This window comes from Candoia aspera, chromosome 1 (assembly GCF_035149785.1).
Source record: "Candoia aspera isolate rCanAsp1 chromosome 1, rCanAsp1.hap2, whole genome shotgun sequence".
In the NCBI taxonomy this organism is placed as follows: domain Eukaryota; kingdom Metazoa; phylum Chordata; class Lepidosauria; order Squamata; family Boidae; genus Candoia; species Candoia aspera.
The window spans coordinates 65637572-65661587 of NC_086153.1; the positions used below are offsets into that span (position 1 = coordinate 65637572).

Below are 24016 nucleotides of genomic sequence, written 5' to 3' on the forward strand. Positions count from 1 at the left end.
TATATGAAATTACAATAAGCTTTGCATTATTAATCAGAGTTGTGAATAATCACCAGAAGTACTGCATATAAATTTGTATATAAATATATCAAATATATCAATAACCAAGCTCATGTCACCAACGTCAAGCTTCTTTCATATCAACTTTTAACTATTGCTATAGTACATTATATTTAGCTTTTGAGGTTAATATTCATCAATTCCTAAAGCCAAGTTAAAAAAAAAATTACCTTCGCATACTGGACAGCACTCTCCTTCCGGTACATAGTATCTATCACAGTGTAGCTCACCACATTGTGCCGAGAAACAAATAGATACACCACCTTGGCACTGACAAAACCGGCAAGTGTCCATTCGGAACGTATCTCCATCATTATATTCCATGCTATTAAATATACACGCTGGCTTCACTTCTGAAAATAGCAAACAGGAAAAAGATATTATTATGAGGATGCTGAACAATAAAACATCCAAAGGCTTCGTTCGTGAAATACAGTTTTGTGCAATTAGCTGGTCCTAATTCAGATAAGAAATCAGAACTTCTGTTTAACCTGGATTTCTGTTTTCAGAGATTCTGAAATATATAACAGTATCTACGTGTGGATATATCCCATTCTTTTCCAGAGCATCCCTCATCCTACAGAAAAAGGTTTTGTGACACATGTACTACTCATACAAGGAACTGGTGATCAATGATAATGAGTCTATGGATTATGACAGTTTTTTTTTAAAGGAAGGGAAGGACTACTGACTGGGTTTATTGAATAATCTACCATTGGCTGAATTTACACATCAAAGTATGCCATAAAGTACTGTATGCATAGGAATACGGCAGGGCTGTATACTCTCACCCTACCTATTCAACTTGTATGCAGAACACATCATGTGACATGCTGGGCTTGAGGAATCCAAGGCTGGAGTTAAAATTGCTGGAAGAAACATTAACAATCTCAGATATGCAGATGATACCACTTTGATGGCTGAAAGCGAAGAGGAACTGAGGAGCCTTATGATGGTGAAAGAAGAAAGTGCAAAAGCTGGCTTGCAGCTAAACCTCAAAAAAACCAAGATTATGGCAACCAGCTTGATTGATAACTGGCAGATAGAGGGAGAAAATGTAGAAGCAATGAAAGACTTTGTATTCCTAGGTGCAAAGATTACTGCAGATGCTGACTGCAGTCAGGAAATCAGAAGACGCTTAATCCTTGGGAGAAGAGCAATGACAAATCTCGATAAAATAGTTAAGAGCAGAGACATCACACTGACGACAAAGGCCTGCATAGTTAAAGCAATGGTGTTCCCTGTAGTAACATATGGCTGCGAGAGCTGGACCATAAGGAAGGCTGAGAGAAGGAAGATCGATGCTTTTAAACTGTGGTGTTGGAGGAAAATTCTGAGAGTGCCTTGGACTGCAAGAAGATCAAACCAGTCCATCCTCCAGGAAATTAAGCCAGACTGCTCACTTGAGGGAACGATATTCAAGGCCAAACTGAAATACTTTGGCCACATAATGAGAAGACAGGACAGCCTGGAGAAGATGTTGATGCTAGGCAGAGTGGAAGGCAAAAGGAAGAGGGGCCAACCAAGGGCAAGGTGGATGGATGATATTCTAGAGGTGACGGACTCGTCCCTGGGGGAGCTGGGGGTGTTGATGACCGACAGGAAGCTCTGGCGTGGGCTGGTCCATGAAGTCACGAAGAGTCGGAAGCGACTAAACGAAGTCACGAAGAGTCGGAAGCGACTAAACGAATAAGCAACAACAACTGTATGCATATTCTAACAGCATATCCTGCCAAGCCAGGATGTGTGTGTGTGTGTGTATGTATGTATGCATGCATATATCAAACAACCACGTCACAGAAATATTTCCAATTGGACAAGAAACAGAAATGCAGCACATAGCAGTGGTGTCCATATTCTTTGCCTTCTTCATTAACAGCCAATGGTTGGAAATAGACATTCAGTGTAACTGACTAACGTTACCTACTCCTATTTCCTACAATGGAAGGGGGCGGGGATGTAAATCTGTGTCATTAATTCCCCAAATTTAGCTTGATGACAGAATTTAAATTTGAGGAAGGGGAGAATATACAAGAGTAGCCTGTAGGGTTCTAGAGCAGGTCTGAGGGTCTTAAGAAAGGCCAGCAAACTGTTAATTATTTAATTTATTATTATTGTTTTACTTTTAGGATTTCTTTTTGTCTCAGGTGCAAAACACAGTCCTCTTGGGATGATGACTACAACTTTTATATTCTTCACATACACAAGCTGTAACATCATTAAACTCATAATTTCTAAGTGAACATGCACAGTCAGACTTTCACACACCTTGCCCCCATATCAAATGCAGAATGAATTCCTTAATTGTGCAATTAGATTTTTTTCTTGAAGGGTCATGAGGACAGGACACATGAATACAGTTGCAGGAATAGTGTGGAAATACGGTACATACTAGCTGTTGTTCCCACAATTCAAAGACTGCAAAGCTAAGAACAATACACACAACAATTGCCTATGCTCCCAGTATTACAATACCCATTTTCTACCACTTCTCTAATACAAACTAGCCGCAATCCACTTAAAGACTCTGATTGACATAGTATACAAACTTTGCAAATAAATGAATAAATAAAAAAGAATAAAGTATTTAGTAATGTCAGAAAACAATGGAAAACGCAGTTTGTTATACTATCACAGAAAATAGTTTGCTACCATAGATAGATACTAGAATTGCTGATTTGTTTTTAAATGTTCATATTAATATTCACTACAGCAAAAAAAAAAAAAAAAGGAAAAGAAATTTAAATAAACTTGCCATTTACAGGTATCACATCTGCTCTGTGGTCAAATATTATACAGCAACTTTACTTAAATGGAATTATCACTAGTTAATACACAATCCTGGAACAGAACTGTTTTCTTTACTATCACTTTTACACTGAGAAATTACAGAAATACTTCTGGAGTAGTTTTAAAAACAGACAAAAGCCACTGCACCAGTTTCACCTATAGCTATCTACTTATTTGGCTATTTGCTTTGAAAAAATTATGCAGCATTTTAAATAGTATTTAAAATATTTTAAATGTTACAAGATTTAAAATAATCTATATAGTGTACTTTAAAGCAAGCTTCTTGTCTTCTCAAGTCTTATAATCAAGACGGACTTGAGGTGGTTAACGGCATAATGCTTCCAAAAATGTAATATTTTTAAGTTCATAATCCAGATTTCATAACAAATTTATGTTTGTATACTACTAAGTGACTAAACACTTTCATAATTTTTATTTGCATCTAATTAATATTATGTATAACTGATTAAGTGATTTTAAATAAGTAGTTCATTAAATCCAAATTCATTTTTTGGATTTAAAGGTAGCCAGTATTAATAATTATTTGTATAGTTTATAATTTCACTGATGATGAAGGTGAGCCTTCAAGTCAGTGTTGACTCCTGGTGACTGCCTGGATCAGTCCATGCAGTTTTCTTGGCAAGGATTTTTGGAAGTGGTTTGCCATTGCCTCCTTCCCAGGGCTGAGAGAGAGAGACTGGCCCAAGGTCACCCAGCTGGCTTTCTGCCTAAGATGGAACTAGAACTCACGTTCTCCTGATTTCTAGCCTGCTGTCTTCACCACTGCACCAAACTGGCTCTTTATAATTTCACTAATACTGGAATAATTTTGCTTGTCTAGGGTTACCATAAATCCAGTTTTACTTGGTTACAACTTACTATTCGGTCACACCATTCAGACAGTATTTTTAACTAACTAGAGCCACCTGGGTTCTGAACTGAGCAGATTTACCAAAGATGAAAGCAACAGCATTAATGCTGGGTCTGTCAATGTGCAAGGAGAGTCCTCAGCAAGCTATAATTTTTCTTTTCTAACATGCCTTGGGACTAACAGAGAGTGCCATATCTTGCTGCAGTCTGGAATCTGATCCACTTTGAGGGAAAGCTCATGCTGCCTTCACCAATTTTCTCCTGGACAGTTCCTCCCTTGCTTTTTTACTTTATGAGAGCTATTCTTTGTTCAAAAGATAAAAAAGAACTTTTGTCTCCTGCCTCTTCTGCTTTGATTGGCCATTTGAGGAACCCCTCCCTTCCCTGAGGAAATTTGGGGTAAAGAGCTAAGAGAAATCTGTTGTATCAGCTGAGCTGCCTGGAGCTGATCATATTTGGACAGGGAGGCAGGATAGATCTCTTTATCAAGCAAATGAAGAGCTGGTGAAAATTTGGTTATTCCTCTTAATACACTTACTGAATTGGAAACACCCAACTATGAAAGCAGAAGACATGAGTTGCTGCATAGAATATAGCATTACTGTGGCTTCTGTCTCCAGCAAAGAGGAACATACAGATAATCCTCCACCTTATGACGGCAGTTGGAACAGCAAAGTCAGTGGGGAAGCTAGCAGGAAGTTCCAAGTCCCAGGTGGGCAGGTAGGTAAGTGGGAGTGAGAGGGTGCACGAGAGGTGTGGTGTGGGTCAGGGAGGGTGCGCGAGTGTGTATGAGAGGTGCGGGTCAGCTGCTCGAGAGGCACGGCACCCCTCAGGTATACGAGGGTGCAAGTGGGTGCGCAAGAGGAGTGGTGCAGAACTAAAATAGTAAGTCGTGGTCATATGATGTTTCACTTAACAACTGAATGGGAAGTGAGGTCATAAGCCCATTGCGGTCATGTGATTTTTCTTCTTAGCAACTGTACTGCTTAGCAACAGAGTTGCCGGTCCCAACTGTGGTGACTGAGTGGTAAACCAAAAAGGCAGGCGTGTATACTTGAATATATTTGTTTGTGCGTATATATGTGCATATGTATATATCTATGTATGTATAACTAACAAAACAGAAATATGGGTATAAAAACAAAAAATCCTGATTTCTACTTTCTTCAGCTACTGTAATATAGAATACACTCCACAGAACTCTTTAGCTAAAGCTAAATATTTTAAAATGATCTCCTTGTATATGTAAGAAAGAGGAAGAACAGACAAGATGTCTTCTGCCTCAGGAAGCATTCCAGAAGTTTTAACTTGCTCCTTGATTTTCAGTGAACAAGAACCAGGGATGTACAGGAAACAACTCTGTAAGGAAGATCTGTATCAGTAGTTGCAAGATCTGATGCATGTCACAACTCAAAAACACAACTCTTTTAGTTAAGACTTTTTATTCCCCGCACCTTTCCCTGTGGCTTATTTTTTAGCTGAAACTATAGGTAGCATACTTTTTCAAAACTCCAACTATCTGTGTCAGCACGCTCCTCAGAATTCACTATTTGAGTTTATAAGGAAGCTAAAGTCAGTAATTTCATATGAAGTAAAGAAATAAATAGACAGTAATGCAAATGCTGATATTTAACCTAAATATAAAAGATCTGCAACATAAATTTTATGTGAGGAAAAATGGACCTATTACATTTTTTAAACATAATTTTTACTTGTCCTTGTTTGCTGCATAGCAAGGAAGGTATTAATGATATTCATATATTAGTACCTCAAAATGTTTAGTCCAAATACACTGTCAACATAACATACCATTGACACATTCAAAGACATCACAGCACTTGCCAGGTGTTCCGTCTCCACGTGACACTATTTGGGGGATGTAGCCTGGCTCGCATTTTGGAACACCACATAAACCTGAGAGACACTCGCACCTGAAACCGAAGCATTGAAAGCTCCATAAATAAGTGAAGCAATACATGAGGTGGAAAAAACAAACAGAAAAAAAGCAACTGTGACAGCCAAATGGTTTTCATCTGTTACATAATAAAAAGACAACATGACTGTTATAAACACAACACAATTAAAAAAAGGAATGTCCCAAGGACAATGTTCAGCTTTTATCTGAAGACTGGTGTTCCAAATCCCACTGTAGCCTGGAGTAGGTGTAAATGTGTTAAAAAGTCACTAATGTTTTCAATCATATGTAATTTAGTATCTACTTCTTACAGTTGTTGGGAGAGTCGTTACAACTAAACTAAACTAAATTAAACTAAACTAAACAAGCACTGGTTCTCTAAATCTAGAGGTTTAATTTCAAATGACATGGAAATGCTTGATAAGGTAGGAGGGGTAATTGAGTTATCTGTAACTCCTACTATTTCCAATTATAACATCAACATACCTGTCAAATTTCCACCTCATTTATAACTTAAATTGCTTAAAGATTGTTCTGCATGGGAACTGCACAGCTTCAGGAGCTTCTGTATTCCCAGACATCTTCAGGACACAGTTTCTTTTTTCAACAGAACATATTTGTATGCATAACAACCTTTAAACTGTCAAGATTTAATCTTCTAACAAGAAATATTTAGGATGAGATTTCTGAATTACACAAGAGAAACGTCCAAACTGTTCTTTAAGATCACAGGTAGCTAAACTAGCATCAGGGGGAAAGTACATACTTCAGTGTTTGCTTAAATATTTACAAATGCCTTCTCAAATCCTTAATTTAGCAGAATGAAAAATGCTGTAAACAAACTTGAATCCTCTAAAACTAAAGGGGAGGATTAAAGTAACTATTAGTTTCTTTGTTTTTTTTAATACAGGGGGAGGCCACTTATCTGTGGTAGTGGATTAACCTCTTTTCCCTCCTATATTTAATAAGAAAATTAATATTTGCCACCCTAATAATTATAAATTTTCAAGCTTGATGACTGGACACTTTCTACTCAGGATTAATTTAAGTTCTTGAAACCTTTCTGCTCAAAAAGACCTCTAAATGGGGAGGACTATTAAGAAATGGGGGGTGGAAATAATTGTGCTGAGGATTAAACCTCCTAATCCAACACTATAATGCTCATAATTATGGCTAGATATGCAGTATCCTGCCTGCTGAGCCTTGAACCTCATCAATCAGCATTACATAGCAATATTGCCACAACTACAATACCATTTAGAGCTCCATCAGCATTAAGCTATGTGTTTATACCTGAAGTCCAACCGGCACATCCACAGTGCAATTGGCACTTCCATCAGAATGACTAAAGTGGCATTGTGAATTAAACTCTGCCTCTTTGGGGTATGTGACATTGTGACACACATAGAAAAGGGATGGGATTTGTGTTGAGATGCTGCTACCAGTCTGACCTCCCCTTCTCCCAACCCCCATAGATACAACTGAGTCCAACAGTGTTCTATTATAATGGTATGGGAGGATGTTCTTCCTTTTTTTCTGCCAAGAACCTAAGAATTATAGTTCTAGGTATTTTCCTAGGCACACCTAGAAATCCAATCTCTACTTCAGAAGCCTTCCAGCATGGCATATATTGGCCTGGTTGGATAGCCTGGTTTCCCCTTGCAAGTGGTTTCTGCTTGTGCCCCTTGTGAGCAAAAGCAAGATCCACTTTCTTTTTTCATCATTTGCCAAGAAACTGGGTTATCAATATTCTCATTTGAAAATATTCACAACTTTGTTTCTAAATAATATTGTCCAGAATGTGTTCACGTCATCTTATAAAGTCCTACCAACATCATCAAAACTTTGTTTCCAGGCATTCTTGCTCAGCATGTATCATATGAAGTCCTATCAACATCATCAACTGAGATTATGCCTACAATGTATTTTTGAAATAGTGGTATTAAACTTATGGAAACCTTTCTCCAGGTATCTGGCTATACACATCTCCTTCTGAAGAGATTAGTTAAGATGTATTACTTAAAACAAAAACAAAAACCAAAAAAAAAGAAAAAACCAGAGAGAGATGACCGATCAGCTTTTTAAATTTTTACATATTATTCACTATTACTTTTGGCCATTTTAGTATTTTATGGTCTCTTTGAAGGCATTGACTGAAATATTTGTTCAATAACAGTGAACTCAGAATCTCTTTTTTTGTATAATGGAATCTTGATGATAACTGTTGTGGGAACTTTAGAGGGACTTTGAAGGCCACAACAGTAAGTAATAGCATAGTCAAGTGAACAATAACTTGTCCAACAATATGTCAGTTTTCAGGTACTGAGAAAGTGAGAAAGCATATCAATAATTTAGTTTAGATTAAAAAAAAATTATAGGTAGGTACAGATGTGACATGTTCCATGGATAATTAAACAATAACATTGAATTTGTAAGGTATAATCAAAGATAGCAGAATAGTATAAAAATATCAGAAAAAAGGGTATAAATTAAGACACCTAAGATAAATATATATGAATGAAATAATTAGTACTTATTAGTACTTAATATTAATACATAATTAATACTAATTATTGCCCTGTCTCCAGACATTTCTGGAATCTAAGTTTTGCGAAAGAAAAGACAGCAACTTAATGAAAATTATTCAAGCTAAAGCTGACCCTGAAGTGTAGCTTACTAGACAGGGTTTTCTTCTGGCCACAGTGGGGCTGAAATGTGCCATCAAGGGTAAGCCTATTTATACAGATGCAATGAAATATGGCAATTCAAAAAGTATGATAAATGATTTATCACTTTAATTTTTATCCACATTTCATATCAGGTTTTCTAATAAAGTTTCCATGTTATTTAAAAGTTTACAGAAAAAGGACACTACTAGATTTATGAAATTCATGGAATGATTAATTGAGCCATCTTTCCAGCAGATATCTAATTCCAATCTTTAGAATATGACCATCATACAGACGTATATAGACAACACTGGAGGAAATAAAAATATTAATAGAGAGGATACTGAATTTCAGAGAGATGTGATTCCTTGTACAAAAGATGCACCATGAAAATAACATCAAGCCATATTATAATAACTGCTGTTAATATATGTTAAATATTGAAAACAACTTAAAATACCACAAATATAAGCAACTGTATAAATTACTGGATTTTGAAATAAAGGAACATCAGATGTTTTCTGAAGGAAACTCATCATGGTGGGATAAGGTATGAATAACTTTGCTTCATTTAATAATTTTTGCAAAATGTTTCTTATTGATAAACCCAGGCTGAAATTTTGTAAGTAATTTAGATAAATGAAACAAGGCTACTAATAAATTGTGATTAAGTTAGAGCTCTGTAATACCTGGTATCTATTTTCTAAGCATGCACAGGTAAATGCTGACAAAGTCTTCAGGGAGGGAGGCAAGAGTAGGGGATTATTGTTGTATAGAAGCCAGAGTCTTACATTTTTTTTCCTAGAGAAAACGTAGTACCCTTTTTCAGTACAAAAAAACTTGTTGCATTCAAATCTAAGAAAATCTGAACTATTTTTGTGAAGAACCTTTCCTAAAAGTTCTAGCCTCAACTCTTTTACATATATATTTTGTTGCAAGAATGGTAAGAAACCCAGAGAATCCTTAAAACAGATTTTGGCTGGATCACACCCAATTTGAAAGTTTCCCCCTAATCTTCCTATCTGAGTTGGCACTGGTTGTACCTGTTTTTCTGTTCTCATGTGTGTTCAGACCTATTCCTTATTAGAGGATGCCCCGTATTAAATAAATGCTTCTCCCGTTAAAAGAAACTGGGTGAGTGCAAACTACTCAGACTGGTATCTTACAGTCCTTTCACATTCATCACTTAACATTTGTTTCCTCTGACACATTTCTGTTACTACTTATAAGACTAATGTCTGAACAATGTGATAATCTGTAATTATAGGGCAATTTCTGCCACAAGCAGATAGTGATATTTGGAGATGACTAGGTTGTATAGCACTTTAGACTGAAAAGCAAAATGTTGCTTCAGAGTATGTGGAAAGGCAAATGTAGCATGCCTGCACCTTCTTAGAGCAGCTGTATCTTTCCCAAAATCATATGGTTGCCTCCCCAGATGCTGTACAAACCTGGAAAGGATACATTTAGTTTAAGGAGCTGGAGACAGGTGCATGTTTATGTCTCCACATGTTCTGGAGCACCTTTTTGTCTTCAAATCCAAAGCACTACATAGCCCTACTAAAGAATACTCCACAGTCTACAAGGGGACTAAACTCAAGGCAGAAAGAGTATCTGGGCAGGTATAAATTTCAGAGATCAGCTTCTGGACAGTTTCAAGATCCTTGCAGATCTTTTGATTCACATCATGTACAGATTACCCTTTTTTCCCCAACTAGTTGAAGTGGTGCCTGAATATTCTGTGACACAGACAGCACACTATTTCTAAAGTGAAATGCTATATTTGAGTAATAAAATGCATCACATGTTATATCTTATAGCTGTTAATCTGAAAAAACACACACAGGTCCTTGCCATATAGGATTTACTGGAAACGTATCTTGCCACTAATGAAACATAATGCTCCAAAGATTTGGGGGAAACAAACGTGACACCCATACATACATAAAATCTATTTATACACACCACACATGTCGCATATTAAATAAAGCTGTATTTTAATTCTTTTGAAAAAGATTTTCCTCAAAACACATTCCAGGACTGAAAGAAAATTATTCCAGGGCTGACAGTCATTAACACTTTCACAGAAATGATTATTCAATCTAGGAAATCTTCCATTTCAAACCCAACAAACTTTATAAACATTAGCTAAAATAATAAACTACTTAATAATCAGCATACTAGTACAGCTAGTCCTCAACTTACGACCATTCATTTAGTGACCATTCGAAGTTATGATGGTGCTGAAAAATGTGACTTATGGTTGGTTCTCACACTTATGACCTTCCCAGCCGGCTTCTGACAAGCAAAATCAATGGAAAACCATGTGATTCACTTAACAACCATGGTGATTTGCTTAACAGCCACTGCAAAAATGTTGTGAAATTGGGTGTGGTCATGTGATGCCTCACTTAATGACCGCACTGTTTAACTATGAGTTTTCTAGTCCCTATTGCAGTCATAAGTTGAGGACTATCTGTTTATATTTGACTTTTCTGTCACAAATATCTTAAGTTCTTAAGTTTAGCCTCAATATACATTGACTGTGAAACTATGACATCAGGTATAACAAACCTCGTGGGAAGAGTGCAACATCCATCAGCTGTCAGCCTGACTTGAGTTTCATAGCTATCCAAAGGACAGGCAACTTGTTGGACAGGAGGGCATTCCACTGTACTACAGTCTATGCTGAACACTGTTGGAAAACAATTATGGTAAGGAAAAAAAAATGAGACAATATCTTTTTAGGAAACATAACAAGAAAGCTCAACTATTTCATTTACTGATTTAAATGTTATATCATTTGAACTTTGGTGCTGGAGAAGACTTTTAATATCACATATAACCAGGAAAATAAGCAAATAGATCATAGAACAAATCAAGCCAGGATTCTCACTCAAAGTACTTATATATTACCTGGCTTCAACTATATTATTCTGGACACATTGTGTGGACACCTAATTCCCTTGAAGTCCATAATGCTTGGAACAGTTAAAGAAAAAGAGGAAGAGGATAGCAAGCAGTAAGATGGATGGATTCTATTATGACTCCAATGACCGCATCACTAAGGGACTAAAAGGCCAAGATGAATCAGACAATTCTGCAGAGAATCTATCCATATAATTCCTAAAAGTTGACACCAACTTGATGGCACTTAACAACAAATCACATCACAGAATAAACATTAAGTGATACGGATCATATTTTAAAATTAGTTGCTGAATTATTAAAGAGTAGGGCTGTGAGAAGTTTGATTTAGTTATTTGATTCATGGCCAATATGTCTGAATCTCCAAACTCAATTATTTTCAAATTAACTGCCTTTGATAGATCTGCATAGTTGAATTACATCAGGTCAATAATCTGAACTGAACTGGCGATTTGAATCAGATTAGAGCCAAACCACACATCCCTAAAGATCAGTCATTTATGTCAACCATATTTGTTGTAATGTAGGTGCTAAATGATGCATGATTTGGGGATCCTATTATCCATGCTGGAAGATCTACACTAGTTTGTTAAGCTTGCCTGGGAACATGTACAACAGAATTGTAATTAAAAATATATAATAGGTAATGATCAGCAACATTTGGGAAGTGCAGTGAAGCTTTATGCCAGGCAAGTGGTGTGTCGACTAGATTTAGTGGGTCACTGAGAAATGTATGAATACGGGAAAGAAAGTTTAATGCACATTTCTTGTTTTGGGAAGTTAATATGATGAAGTTAATAAGCTAGAATAATGGAATATTTTGCACAGATATTATGCCTGGTTACTGAATACATTAAGAGCAGCATATAATGGAAATAAAGAATGTGTGAGAATAAATGAAATGTTCAAATGAGCAGGGAGAAAATTAAGATGTCCCCTTCATTGTTTAATCTGTTTATGGATAAAAGGAAAGCTTGTGATGACATTAGAGGACTGTTAGTTGGGAACATGAATGTGCACATATATTTGAATGCAGATGATACAGTGTTGTTGGCTGAAAATCTGAGCAATATGCAGAAAGCATTAGACAGGTTGAATGATGAATCCGAAAATTAATGCATAAAAGATGAAGATACTTTGAAAAGGAAAATAGAGTTAACAACTGGAGATTTTACATAAATGATGAAAAATCAGAGCAAGTAGATGAATTTATGCAACTTGATAGAATGTTTACTAATAGCAGTAGAGATAGAGAAATTTTAAGACATACAAATGCTGGTAGAACAATAGTGGGTGTTAAGTGGTCTGCTGCAAGGAACGAGGACTGGTAAAACAAGCAAAAATGGAAGCATGCTTCTTCTTACTTTGTTAAGTGGAAGTAAGAGCTGGGTATATCAGGAGAAACATAAAAGTGTATTTATGAAATGGAAAGAAATGTGTGATAAAAACAACTGGAGATAGGGTCAAGAACAAATGCATGATGACTGATAGTGGATCGGACACAAAACAGAGTGACCAGTACAAAAGAAATATGTTTAGGTGATTTGTTCATGCAAAGAGAAAGAATGAGGGTGTAACAAATATAGGAAGAAAGATTAAATGCATCAAGACTAATGGGAAAACAGAAATTTGTGCTGAGATCCTCAAAAAAAGAGAGGTAAGAAATTTAAAGAACAAAAGGCAATGCATGAAGTAGTGTATAGACTTGGTACAAGCAAATACGATTAGCAAGGATAGAAAGGTAAGAAGATGCACTATACCATTCAGTGTAGTTATAAATTAAATTTAGCTATATTTCCTTTTTTCTTATTTCACATCCTTAATTTCATTTGCTTACTGTTTCTTTCTGTGCTTTGCTTAGCTTTGCTTATCTCAAAAAGAATAGAGTGATGGATATGGAGGTGGGTAGGAAGCAACTAAATGATGGGTATGTAGGTGGGTATGAAACAACTAAGAGATTTACACCAGCATACTCAATATTTTCCTGAGGCCTATTCAAAAGTCCACTTTCATAAATATATTTTCACCATGTGATGGAACATGATTGTGCCTGCTACCAAGACACATGCTAATATAATATCCTGAATCTGAATTCTAACAAATCTAAAACAGATACCTAGCAACGTCCTGGAACTACAAGTGTACTGATCAAGGCTGGTGAGGGGCGAATAAGTGGTTCCTAAGCTAGAGGTGGCTGTTGTATCTTGGCCACCAAATGTCACCAAGCAACCCAAGTGTCCATTAATTTGGAAGGTCAGAAGGAAGAAGCTTAGATGCAACTCTGGAGAACAAGTATGTAAGTCTCTGTCTTCTTTAGACTGCAGTGGGTAAGCAATTATTGTGTTTGAGGTTTCCTTCTTGTCGTCAGTAAAATTCTAATCTAGCCAAGTTTTGTTTGGGAATCTTTTGCCAAGTCTAGCCAAGAGCAAAACTAAGGTTTCAGTGTCTGGAAATCTGTGATTTATTGCTGAGCCTGGGCATGGCAAATCAGCAATACCCCTGGTTCTGAGTACCTCCCATCGCTTGCTCTGGATGGGGTTTCACTGCCCCAGATAGATCCTGTGTACAATTTGGGAGATGGGGTCCACCTGGACTCATGGCTTCTGCTCAAAAAGCAGATGGCAGCAGTGGCCAAGGGGTTTTTGGACAGCTTTGTGTGTCAACTGCACCTGTTCCTGGACTGGGAGGCCCCTGCTCACAGCCACTCATGCCTTAGTCACCTCCTGATTGGACTATTGCAATGCACTCTACATAGGGCTGCCCTTGAAGAGTATTCAGAAGCTTCAGCTGGTGCAGAATGCAGTAGTGCAGACAGTTATGGGTACCGTTTGTTTGGAGCTGCATTGCCTAGCAGGATGCTTTCAAGGTGCAGGTGGTTACCTTTAAAGCTCTTCATGGCTTGGGACTGGGTTACTTATGGGACTGTCTCTCCCCGGTGGTATCTATCTTTCCTATTAGATCCAGCAGGACAGGCATGCTCTGGGCCCCATCTGTGAGGGAGTGCCACGAAGAGAGCCTTTTCTGTCATGGTGCACACCCTCTAGAACATCATCTCCTTGGAGATCAAACTTGCCCTGACCCTATTTTATTTGTTAGATTTATACCCTGCCTTATGTATAGGAGTTCAAGGTAGCATTCACAGTGCTCCCTCTTGTTCCCCACAACAAAAACTCTGTGCAATAGGTTGAACCAAGAGAGAGTGACTGGCCCAAAGTCACCCGGTGAGCCTCCATGGCTGAAGTGGACTTGGCTTTCCTCAATGCCAGCTTGTAATGTTAACCTTAACCACTGTGTCACACTGGCTCACTTTCTTTCTCAGTTCTTCTGAGTTTCCAAAAATATTTAATTCCAATGATTATATTCTGTTTGTTTAAAGGGCCAGAATGTAAGCAACTGTGGTTTCGCCTATGACATATTTTTCAGATAGCTGGGACTACTTCACAGGCTATAAATACTATTGTGATCTAGCTATATGCAATTTTCAGACTGTATTTTCCACCTACCTGTGGGCACCAGCTACCATTAGACTAAACAGATAAAGGTGATAAAATAATGAAATCATTACACGGCATAGCTGTGTTAATGGCACAAAATCTGGGCCATAGGTCCTTTCATCAGTTTTTCTTTTCATTTAGCAAAAGCATTGGGAGCCCCTCTGCAACCTTAGCACAAAACTAGAATAGGTAGCTGGATTTTTTTCTAGTTTTACTAACTAATGGATGCTGATTGCTTTAAAGATGATTACAAAGCTAACTGCAATCGCTACTCACTGCAGTGTCTTTTTTTGAAACAACAAAAGATAAAAAGACCATCTGACTACCTCATGAATTTATATGCGGCCACACAGCTTAATATTCCGTTACCTCATCTGATCTTCCAATATGTTTTTTCACCTTTCTGAGGATCCCCTCAAAGACAGAAAAATTCTGACATAGTCAAACCCTCAGGCCAGCCATATTTGAATTATTTGCCTCATTTTATTGCTAGGGACTTTATTATTAGTGTTTTTGTGTCTTAAACAGCAAAGTGATATAGAAATGCTGGCCTAGGATTACTTTTGCTCAGTAGTGGGAACAGGCATGTATAGGAGTCCATATTAAATTATATATAAGCTCTGAAAGAAATTGACCAGGACAGGAAAAGAGAGGGCACCTTACCTGGTTTACATTCATAGAAATCGCAGCATTCCCCTGGCTTGCCTGATGCTTTGGAAACCAATATATTCAAATAGCCAGGTTGACAGACTTTCCTCAAACATCCTGCAGGGTTGCAGATACAGCGGCTTGGAAGAGGGCAGCATTCTCCAGGGGGAGCATAGCCTTCAATCAGAATAGAGTCCTCTGGGCAGCGTGGAGAAAACTGAACTTCACAGCGGGCTTTGGAGCAGTCCGGTTTTTCTTCTGAAAGCAAGACAAGCGCATGTCAGTAAGACTTTATCCTGATATCTGAAGATTCACAGTGGGTTGGATAAACTAGTGAAAAGTCATGCACATATTTCAAAAAATCTTTTATTTTTTAATATTCCCACCCACCTACCCAGCGTACATTACAGGGATGGTTCTTAAAGAACAGGAAAGTTCATAAAGAAGATGGTTTTACCAGGGGTATTTCGGATAAACACGTAATTCCCATGAAATTCATTTTCTTTAAAGATGCATGCTCGCTTGAGCTTTTTCTTACAATAGATATACCGAACCAATATTCCAGGTGACAAGATAATCACTTGTAGTCCTGACAGAGATCAAGACAATGATCACATAGAACACTGCAAATGTTTGGTTGCCTTAAGTTTTCAGTAGACACAAGTAAAGTAAGTTTTAAATGGACAGAACCCTAGCCAAGGGTACACATATTCAGACTATCTGGCTGTTTCTTAGTGAAGATTACCTTATTCCTTAAGATCTTTTTGAAGAAAAAATAATTTCCCAGGCTCAGAGATATTTGAATAATAAATAAAAGATCATTTACCATTTACTACATGTGGGGCTCCTGGCAAAGGCTGTTGGCATTGGGCTTACTGTGCACTGAGTTAGGTTTCTCAGAAATGTTGGTCTACCAAATGGAAGATTTTAAATTCGTTCTTTGTTAATATTTTAAGGATTGCTTCTTTCTCTTTTAGCAGAAGTTCCTAAAGCAACTACTATTTCAAACATCAAAACAATGTATTAAAATAATGACATAATAATAGGATCACCAATAAAAACTGAAATAGGACAAATAACCTATTAAAACCAAGTAGATAATCCAACTCTTCATATGCAAATAGATACAATAACTATTTGTCCACAAGATTATGTATTCCTTTTAAGTTTGACATGGGTTTGAGCACTGGCAGCAGAGTTAAACAAATCATGGTGCTTATTACTGCATTTGAACATAACAGTTCTCAAAATTCTAATTCCATTTTTCAGAAAGTTTATTAATTTTCTTTTGTTTCATGTTAGCCACTCTCCATCTTAAAACAAATGCTTAAAGCCTATTAGGAGTAAATAAAACACTTTCTGTTATAGTAGTTTTGGATTAACATAAAGAGGCATCCACAGATCTAGTAATGAGATTCTTCCACAAGCCATTTCCACATTCCACAGGATTTGCGAAGGGAAAGGTTCACAGCAAGGACAAATAGCTAGTGAGATAAGCCAGTACAGTGTAATAGTTGAATAGTCTTTCTACTTTGATTCAGATCTTGTTCTATCATTTCTCCCACTGATACAGGATGACTTACAACATTTTAAAAAAAATTATAATCTGTCCTCTCAGGGCATCCTGTGACAAAGAAGAATCAATAGTGAACTGACAGCCTATCACATCTGGCTGCAAGAATCCTGAAGGCCACTCTGATGCCATCTAATGGCCATCTGGACTTTTCCAGGCCAAATTAGCAGTTCCATGGTAATGGGCATAGTTAATGATGGCAACTTCTCCTTCCCCACACAAAGCATGCAGTGTTTTAAAACTTAAAAACAAAAGCTTTTGCTCATGTATAGTAATTGTTACTAATAAAACACATACTTTGTAGAAAAGCTAGGCACATAATGCTCATATAACTAGTGGCACTGCATGTTATTACATAGCTTGCAAGCACACTCCTTCATAACTCTCAGAACCTTCAAATACCCTGTATTATGTTGGTTTTCTGTTTTCACTTTTGCCAATCTACGTGTTAGATTCAGCTTTTCTCTCTTTCTTTAAAGCCCCTCCCTCCATGCACCCAACTTTTTACTAGCCTAACTCCTCATGCAACCTCCACAATTGTCACCCTTTTGCTGTGGCAAAAATTACAGGAGCAGTGCTGGGCCTTCCTTGGAACTGGGGAGGGGGTGAATCCTAGTAATTTTAAATTTCAAAAGAGTATAATTTTTAGTTTTTAGCTTATATAACAATACTTAGTTTTTCAAAGGACCATAATTATTACAATATTTAGTCTTTTTAAGTAACTCAATGCATTAATAAAACCACTACTGTATAAACAATATTAAAATGTATCAATGCCTCCTTGTAGAATAATTAGGAATAATTAGTGGGGCAGTCTGTCTCTGCCTATCTCAGTTGCACAGTGCTGAACTATTAAACTTATTTGAGATGCAGTTAAGGCAAAGGGAGAGGCAAAGACTTGAGCATTAATCCTAACTTTCTGGCCATAGAGCCAAACTTCAGTCACTGTCTGCAAAACAACTTTCTGTCCTATCCTTCCTTCTACTGCCACCATCTGCAGCTCATGGGTATCTGAGCAAACATTTAGTGAACATTAGATGAAACTTGGTCCTGAAAAATGCTGCGACTTTTTAATAGGGCATAATGCTTGGAATTTTAGTGTTCAAGTACTCTGAAGATGATTATTTCCAATTAATTTTGCATGAAAACCTCAAAGTATTTAGTTAATACAGCAACAATTTCACAGTTGAGTTCTTTAAGAATGCTCAGTTCTTAATTGGAAATGCTATAAGGAACTGTTTACTTGTTGTTTAATGACTAAATTGTTTCTTTATTCTCTCAATTTGACTCTTAATAACAAAAGCTACACTGCAGATTCCTTTCAACATCTTATGCAGTGAAGATTGTAGTGAAAAATTAACTCTAGGAGCTTGCTTACCCTTCAGTAGTCTGATTCCAATTTTGATACCTATTTTCACTCTGCATTACTGTTAAGAGTGCCTTAGGAGCTGAACGCACTATGATGAAATATAAGGAAGATAAAAATCAGCTGATTACATATTGTCCTGATTATATTATTTAATTTCTTCTGTGTCTTCACTGTTTTGCAGCTGATTCAGCTACTGTGATTTTTTTTCTTCATTTGTCAAAGTTTATCAAGTCTTACTACATTTTAGAACTTACTTATTATGTTTTGATGGTTTCCATGCTGTCAGGCTACCTGAACTTGGCTGTAAATCTGCAACCTCCAACTTTACAAGGCTTAACTAGGTTTGAACTTGGCACAAATCTCTCAGATACTTGACACAGTGTGGCTAGATAAAAATCTTTACTGCAAACTAGTTGAAGTCATATGAAATGGTTGACTGCCCTACGTCAGCATGGTGGGGCAACCACTGCATCTTCTTCCTACCTATCCCACATTTCAAAGGACTCTTTGCCCTGCACTTCATAGTTTTGAAGCTGTGTAACATCGCCTTGAGAATCCTTCTCTCTCCACTTATTTCTCACATATACTACCTCTCCTGCCTGTAATTTGGAGATTATTATATTTTTGGAGATTATTATATTATATATTTTAAATTGCTTCTAATCTTGCAGAAAAAAACCATCACTCCTCCAGCTTAAGTTTAGCTTTCTTTAAACCATCTTTACTGCACTGTCAGTGATTTTTACTGTCAATGATACTGTCCTGACTCCCAGGAAACACTCTGAGACAGGGAACTGGTCTCTAATGTTTTATTGATAATACACAACAGTAATCCTAACAAACTGAACAAACGTGGGAAAACCCAGCCATATAAACCCCGCAGGTTAAGGCGGTCCCAATCTGTGCCTCTTGGAATGGCTCACCAATTCCTCAGTGCTACGCATGTGCTTAACAGTCTGGAAGGGAGCCCCCTGCTCGCCATCCTTCCTCATGACAGATACGAGTGTTCTAAGGTGTACTTCAAGGCGCAACAAATAGCTCATGGTTTGCCCAACCTATGTGCTACATAGCATGCGCTGCCTTCACTGAAAGAATAAAATAGTAAAAACAAAGAAAAACCCAATATCACCATGAAAAATGTTTTTAAAAAAACAAAAATGACAAAATGGATCTGAAGCAATGATCAGAAATGCTTTATCCAATGCTAGGCTTTCAAAATGATATCAAGGAACAAGAAAAGATGCAGAAAAAAATAAAAATGAAATGAAAATCAGGACATCATCCATAGGAAAAAGAAGCTAAAATACCCATGGATAGAAAAAAAGAAGAAGGGAGGAAAACATGGTAAAAAAGACAGAACATCCAGCCTGGGAGTAATACATAGCCCACAGGGCTGCTCCATCTAGAGTACCATTTCTCATGTTTTCCTGTCCCCTAGCTCATGTGGATGTTCTCATTGAGCAGTACAGAAAAAAATGTTTTAATGCTTATTCATATCTAGAGCACACCTAATTTAAGAACTAGCTTACATACATAAAGAACTGCTTACCCAACTGGTCTCAAATGAGACATGAAAAATAAAAATTACAAACTCAAGCAACTCATCACAGCTCTTTTCTGCTAATAAAGATTACTGGGAAATAATCTTAATAAACAATGGGCAAAACTCCATCAAAATGATTGGAAGGTTGTATGTAAATGAGGTGTATTTTAAAAAAGGCATAATAGTTACTGAACAGTTATTAGTTCAAGTTATGTTTTCAGTAAAAATATAATTCGCTTACTCTAGCTCTGAAAGCTAAGCCTTTGACCAAACCTGACATGCTAGTTAATATACAATATGCTAGAATTGCCACTATGATCGATGTTCAATGATTAACCACCCAGAGTTCCTCTGCTTGGAGAAGATAGATGGTGACAAATTTGACAAATAAATAAATGAATAAATGATTTAATATTACCTGGAACACTTTTATCAGTAAGATACAAATTGTGTTTGTTAAAGCAAAACATAGCTTTGCTTTAAAAAGCATTAAAAACTAATGCTTTTAAAAAGCATTCATAGCATTTTTTAAATTTTATAACCTATCTTACTTATGCTGCAGTCCTATACAAGACATATCTTAAATCTGCATAGTAACAGGCAATACAGGTAGTCCCTGCTTAACCACAATTGGGACTGGAATTTAGGTTGCTAAGTGATGTGGTCATTAAGCGAATCCAGACCTGATTTTTATGACCATTTCGTGGTCTTTAAGTGAATCACCATGGCTGTTAAGCAAACCATGTGGTCACTAAGCGAATCATGCAGTTCCCTATTGATTTTGGTTATTGGAAGCTGGTTGGGAAGGTAAATGGCAATCACATGGGACGCTGCAACCATTGTAAATGCGTGACAGTTGCCAAGTGCCCAAATCATGATCACGTGACTGCAGAGTATGCTGCAATGGTTGTAAGTGTGAGGAATGGTTGTATGTTGGTTTTTTTTAGCACTGTTGTAACTCCAGATAGTTGCTAAACAAATGGTCGTTAAGCGAGGACTACTTGTATTTATTAGGGCTGTGCTAATCCTTTGGAAGAAGTGCTTTGGAATAGAATGCATTTCTCAAAGCAAAGTGGCTGTGCATATGCATCCATACAGTGACAGCTGGGAGCAACTTTCAAAACTGCACTAGCCTGGAAAAAAAAACATGTCTGCTTTAATAACCTGAAAAGAGGTGCTTCCTATGTACTCCTGCATGGTTTGAAGCATCTCCTTTGAAGAATATGCATAGCTTTAATGGTTACTAAATTGTGCACGATATTGTGATGAAAACATGGTTCTATGTTTTCTATAATCTTATATCCTTTTATATTGTTAAAATCAAATACAAAATACCTTTCTTCCACTTGGAGATCAACTACAGCTGTCACTGAAATTGATGCCAAACAATAGAAGTACTGTACAGTAACACATGGGCAGGAAGGAAATATTAAAAGGATTAGGGATAAACAAGAAAAATGATTATCCAGCTGAAGCAGCCAGGCAGACAGGCAACCCTACAGGAATGCTAAATACTCAAAAAGATTTTTAGGATATCAAAAGGATAGTTAATTAGATTTTAAAGAGAGATTACATTAGACACACATTGTATATCATCCCTCACAAATGAACTGGTTGAAGTAGAAAGAAACTACACTGAGCTTTTACATAATTGTCAAATCATATCTGGACTCTTCTTTGTGTTCAAAGAGATTTGTTTTGGACTTTTAGAAAGAGGATAAAAAGATTTTAGACAACAATGGATTTGTCAGACTGGAACATTAATATGAACCAAGTAAGCATGAATGTCCACATTCTGTAATATATTAAGATGACACCAGGAGTACACACCATGCAGTTCTGAATTTGTAAGCATTCCAGATTGCATGAAAACCTGACTCTGCCTGCCTTCAACTGCCCTGGGGCTTTTCTTCTTTGAGAGAAATATGAGGTGGACAATACAGAGCTGTGCTTGCAGGTTCTATAACCTCAGAGCCAATTAGTCCAGCTCATTTGGCTTCAGCCTTTCCATGCTTTAAAATATAATGGTTCAATTTATATTCCACCTTACTTTTCCCCTCACAATAACATCTTGTAAGGCAAGTTGGAATGAGCCTGACTGACCACTCAACAAGCTGAATGGTTGAGAGGAACCCGAATTTCAAGCCTCCCTAGAGCCAGTCCAAAAATTAACCATGGGTTGACCTTAGCAGGCTTATGGTTGTAGTGTTGTAACCTAAGCCCCTGGAGGCTCACTTCTGCTGCTATTGACAGGACAAAGGGGCTGTGAGAAATTGTTGGGAAGGCTGGGAAAGTAAAGGAAGGGAAAACAGACATAAAATGACACAAAAGGCAAGTCCATGGGAAGTTAAATGGCAAGTCAGCCCACATGGTGAGAAACCGAGGGAAAATATTTCAAATGATTCAAAGAGACTCCACCTTAAAGAACTCACAAAAAATGAGAGTTGGAAATTCCTCTGGCAGTCTCCATGATTATGCATTTACCCCAAGACTAGTACTAAAGATACCTTATTTATTGAAATCCATGCAGTTCTTGCTTCCTTCAAATTGCTCAGCTCAACTATAAGTGCTAGATCTAAGTTTTCGTCCTTGATTTCCCTTCTGCTTGATCTGAACCACATATTCAGCCAATGATTTGACTCCTTTCATGGGGAAAGCTGAAAGCTATAAAGTGTTGTTAATTTACCCATCTGAATAGAGAAAAAATTAACTCTCGTACAGACTACATGTCTTTGCATAGTCCTGCCAGTTTTCCCTTCTCCAGCCTCTGGTTTCCATTTAACTCCATTCCAGACAGGTCTTGTTGGCAGGGAAATCTTTCCTATTTATGTCCCAACAACACCTAATATGTTCTGATACCTATCTATGAATTGTTGAAGATAAAATTAAAATTCATGGGGAAGATGAACTGATGACTTTAAAATTAATCATTGTTTATTAATTAATCATTTAATCATTAATCAAATTAATCAGTTTATTTTCTTGAAGAAAATAAACAATGATTAATTTACGAAGATTATAATATAAATGGTAGATTCTCAATTGTACCAAAGAATCTAACTATGGCAGGAGTGAGGGTTCCTTTCTTCCTATCAGCTGGTCCGCATTAATTTCTCTCTTCCTCTCATAACTTCCATTTTTCACAGAACATCCATCCTCTTCCTTCCAAGGTGCATCATAATTATTCTAGTACTTTTTTTTTTTTGCAGATCCTATTAAAAAGGAACGTTTTGCTTACAACAGTATACAAGTAGTCCTCACTTACCAACCACAATTGGGACTATTAACTCCATTGCTAAGCGATGCGGTTGCAAAGTGAAACACCATGTGACTACACCGGACTTATGACATCAGCTTGTCAGTTCCTGCTGTGGTCGTTAAGTGAATCACTGCAAGTTCTTAAGTGTGATGTTATGTGACCGTGACTCGCAACTTCCTGCTGGCTTCCCCACAGACTGATTGTCGGAAGCTGGCAGGGAAGGTCACAAATGGCAATCACATGACCACGGGACACTGCAACTGTTGCAAATGTGTGCCAGTTGCCAAGCACCTGGATCACTATCATGTGACCACAGTGATACTGTGCTGGCTGCACCTTTGAGGACTGATCTTAAGTCTTCTCTTTCAGTGCTGTCATAACTTCAAACAGTGGCTGAATGAGTGGTCATTATGTGAGGATTACCTGTATAAGGAACAATCACTGCAGTGTCATTGACCTACAACAGGCAGCTATTCAGAATTTTACATGTCAGTAGAAGTGTCCTGCATATTTTTCATTTTTGTTCACTTCATCTGATCCTCTTCAGACTTCTGCTAATGAAAGGGCAGCTTAGAGTAAAAATACATAAAGTATACAAATCATAAAAATGTTTGTGTTGTGAATGTAGATACAGCACAAAAAAAGCATTCTCATTGGAAAAGAATACAAACAATGAGTTATAAACAAAACTAGTAGAATTTCCATTAGCAAATGCCTGAAGTGCCATCAAGTCAAATAAACACATAATTCTTCCTTCCTTCCTTCCTTCCTTCCTTCCTTCCTTCCTTCCTTCCTTCCTTCCTTCCTTCCTCGAATGCTTTATACACACTTAAATTTTATTGTTAGTTTCTTCTAAAAAGCCCCCCCCCCAACAGTTGCTTCAGATGAATATGGCTAG

General features: G+C 37.2%; 1 protein-coding gene across 3 annotated transcripts in view; it reads right to left on the reverse strand.

Annotated features, from left to right (window-relative positions):
• The window catches only part of CRIM1 (cysteine rich transmembrane BMP regulator 1), a 159528-nt gene that overhangs the window by 46227 nt on the left and 89285 nt on the right, over positions 1-24016 (reverse strand). For all 3 annotated transcript variants that reach the window (XM_063305812.1, XM_063305821.1, XM_063305829.1), the window contains 4 exons: positions 15390-15632; positions 10879-10999; positions 5530-5651; positions 231-413 (listed from right to left, as the gene is read on the reverse strand). In XM_063305812.1, the coding sequence (XP_063161882.1) occupies positions 231-413; positions 5530-5651; positions 10879-10999; positions 15390-15632 (669 nt within the window). The remainder of the gene's footprint in view (positions 1-230; positions 414-5529; positions 5652-10878; positions 11000-15389; positions 15633-24016) is intronic.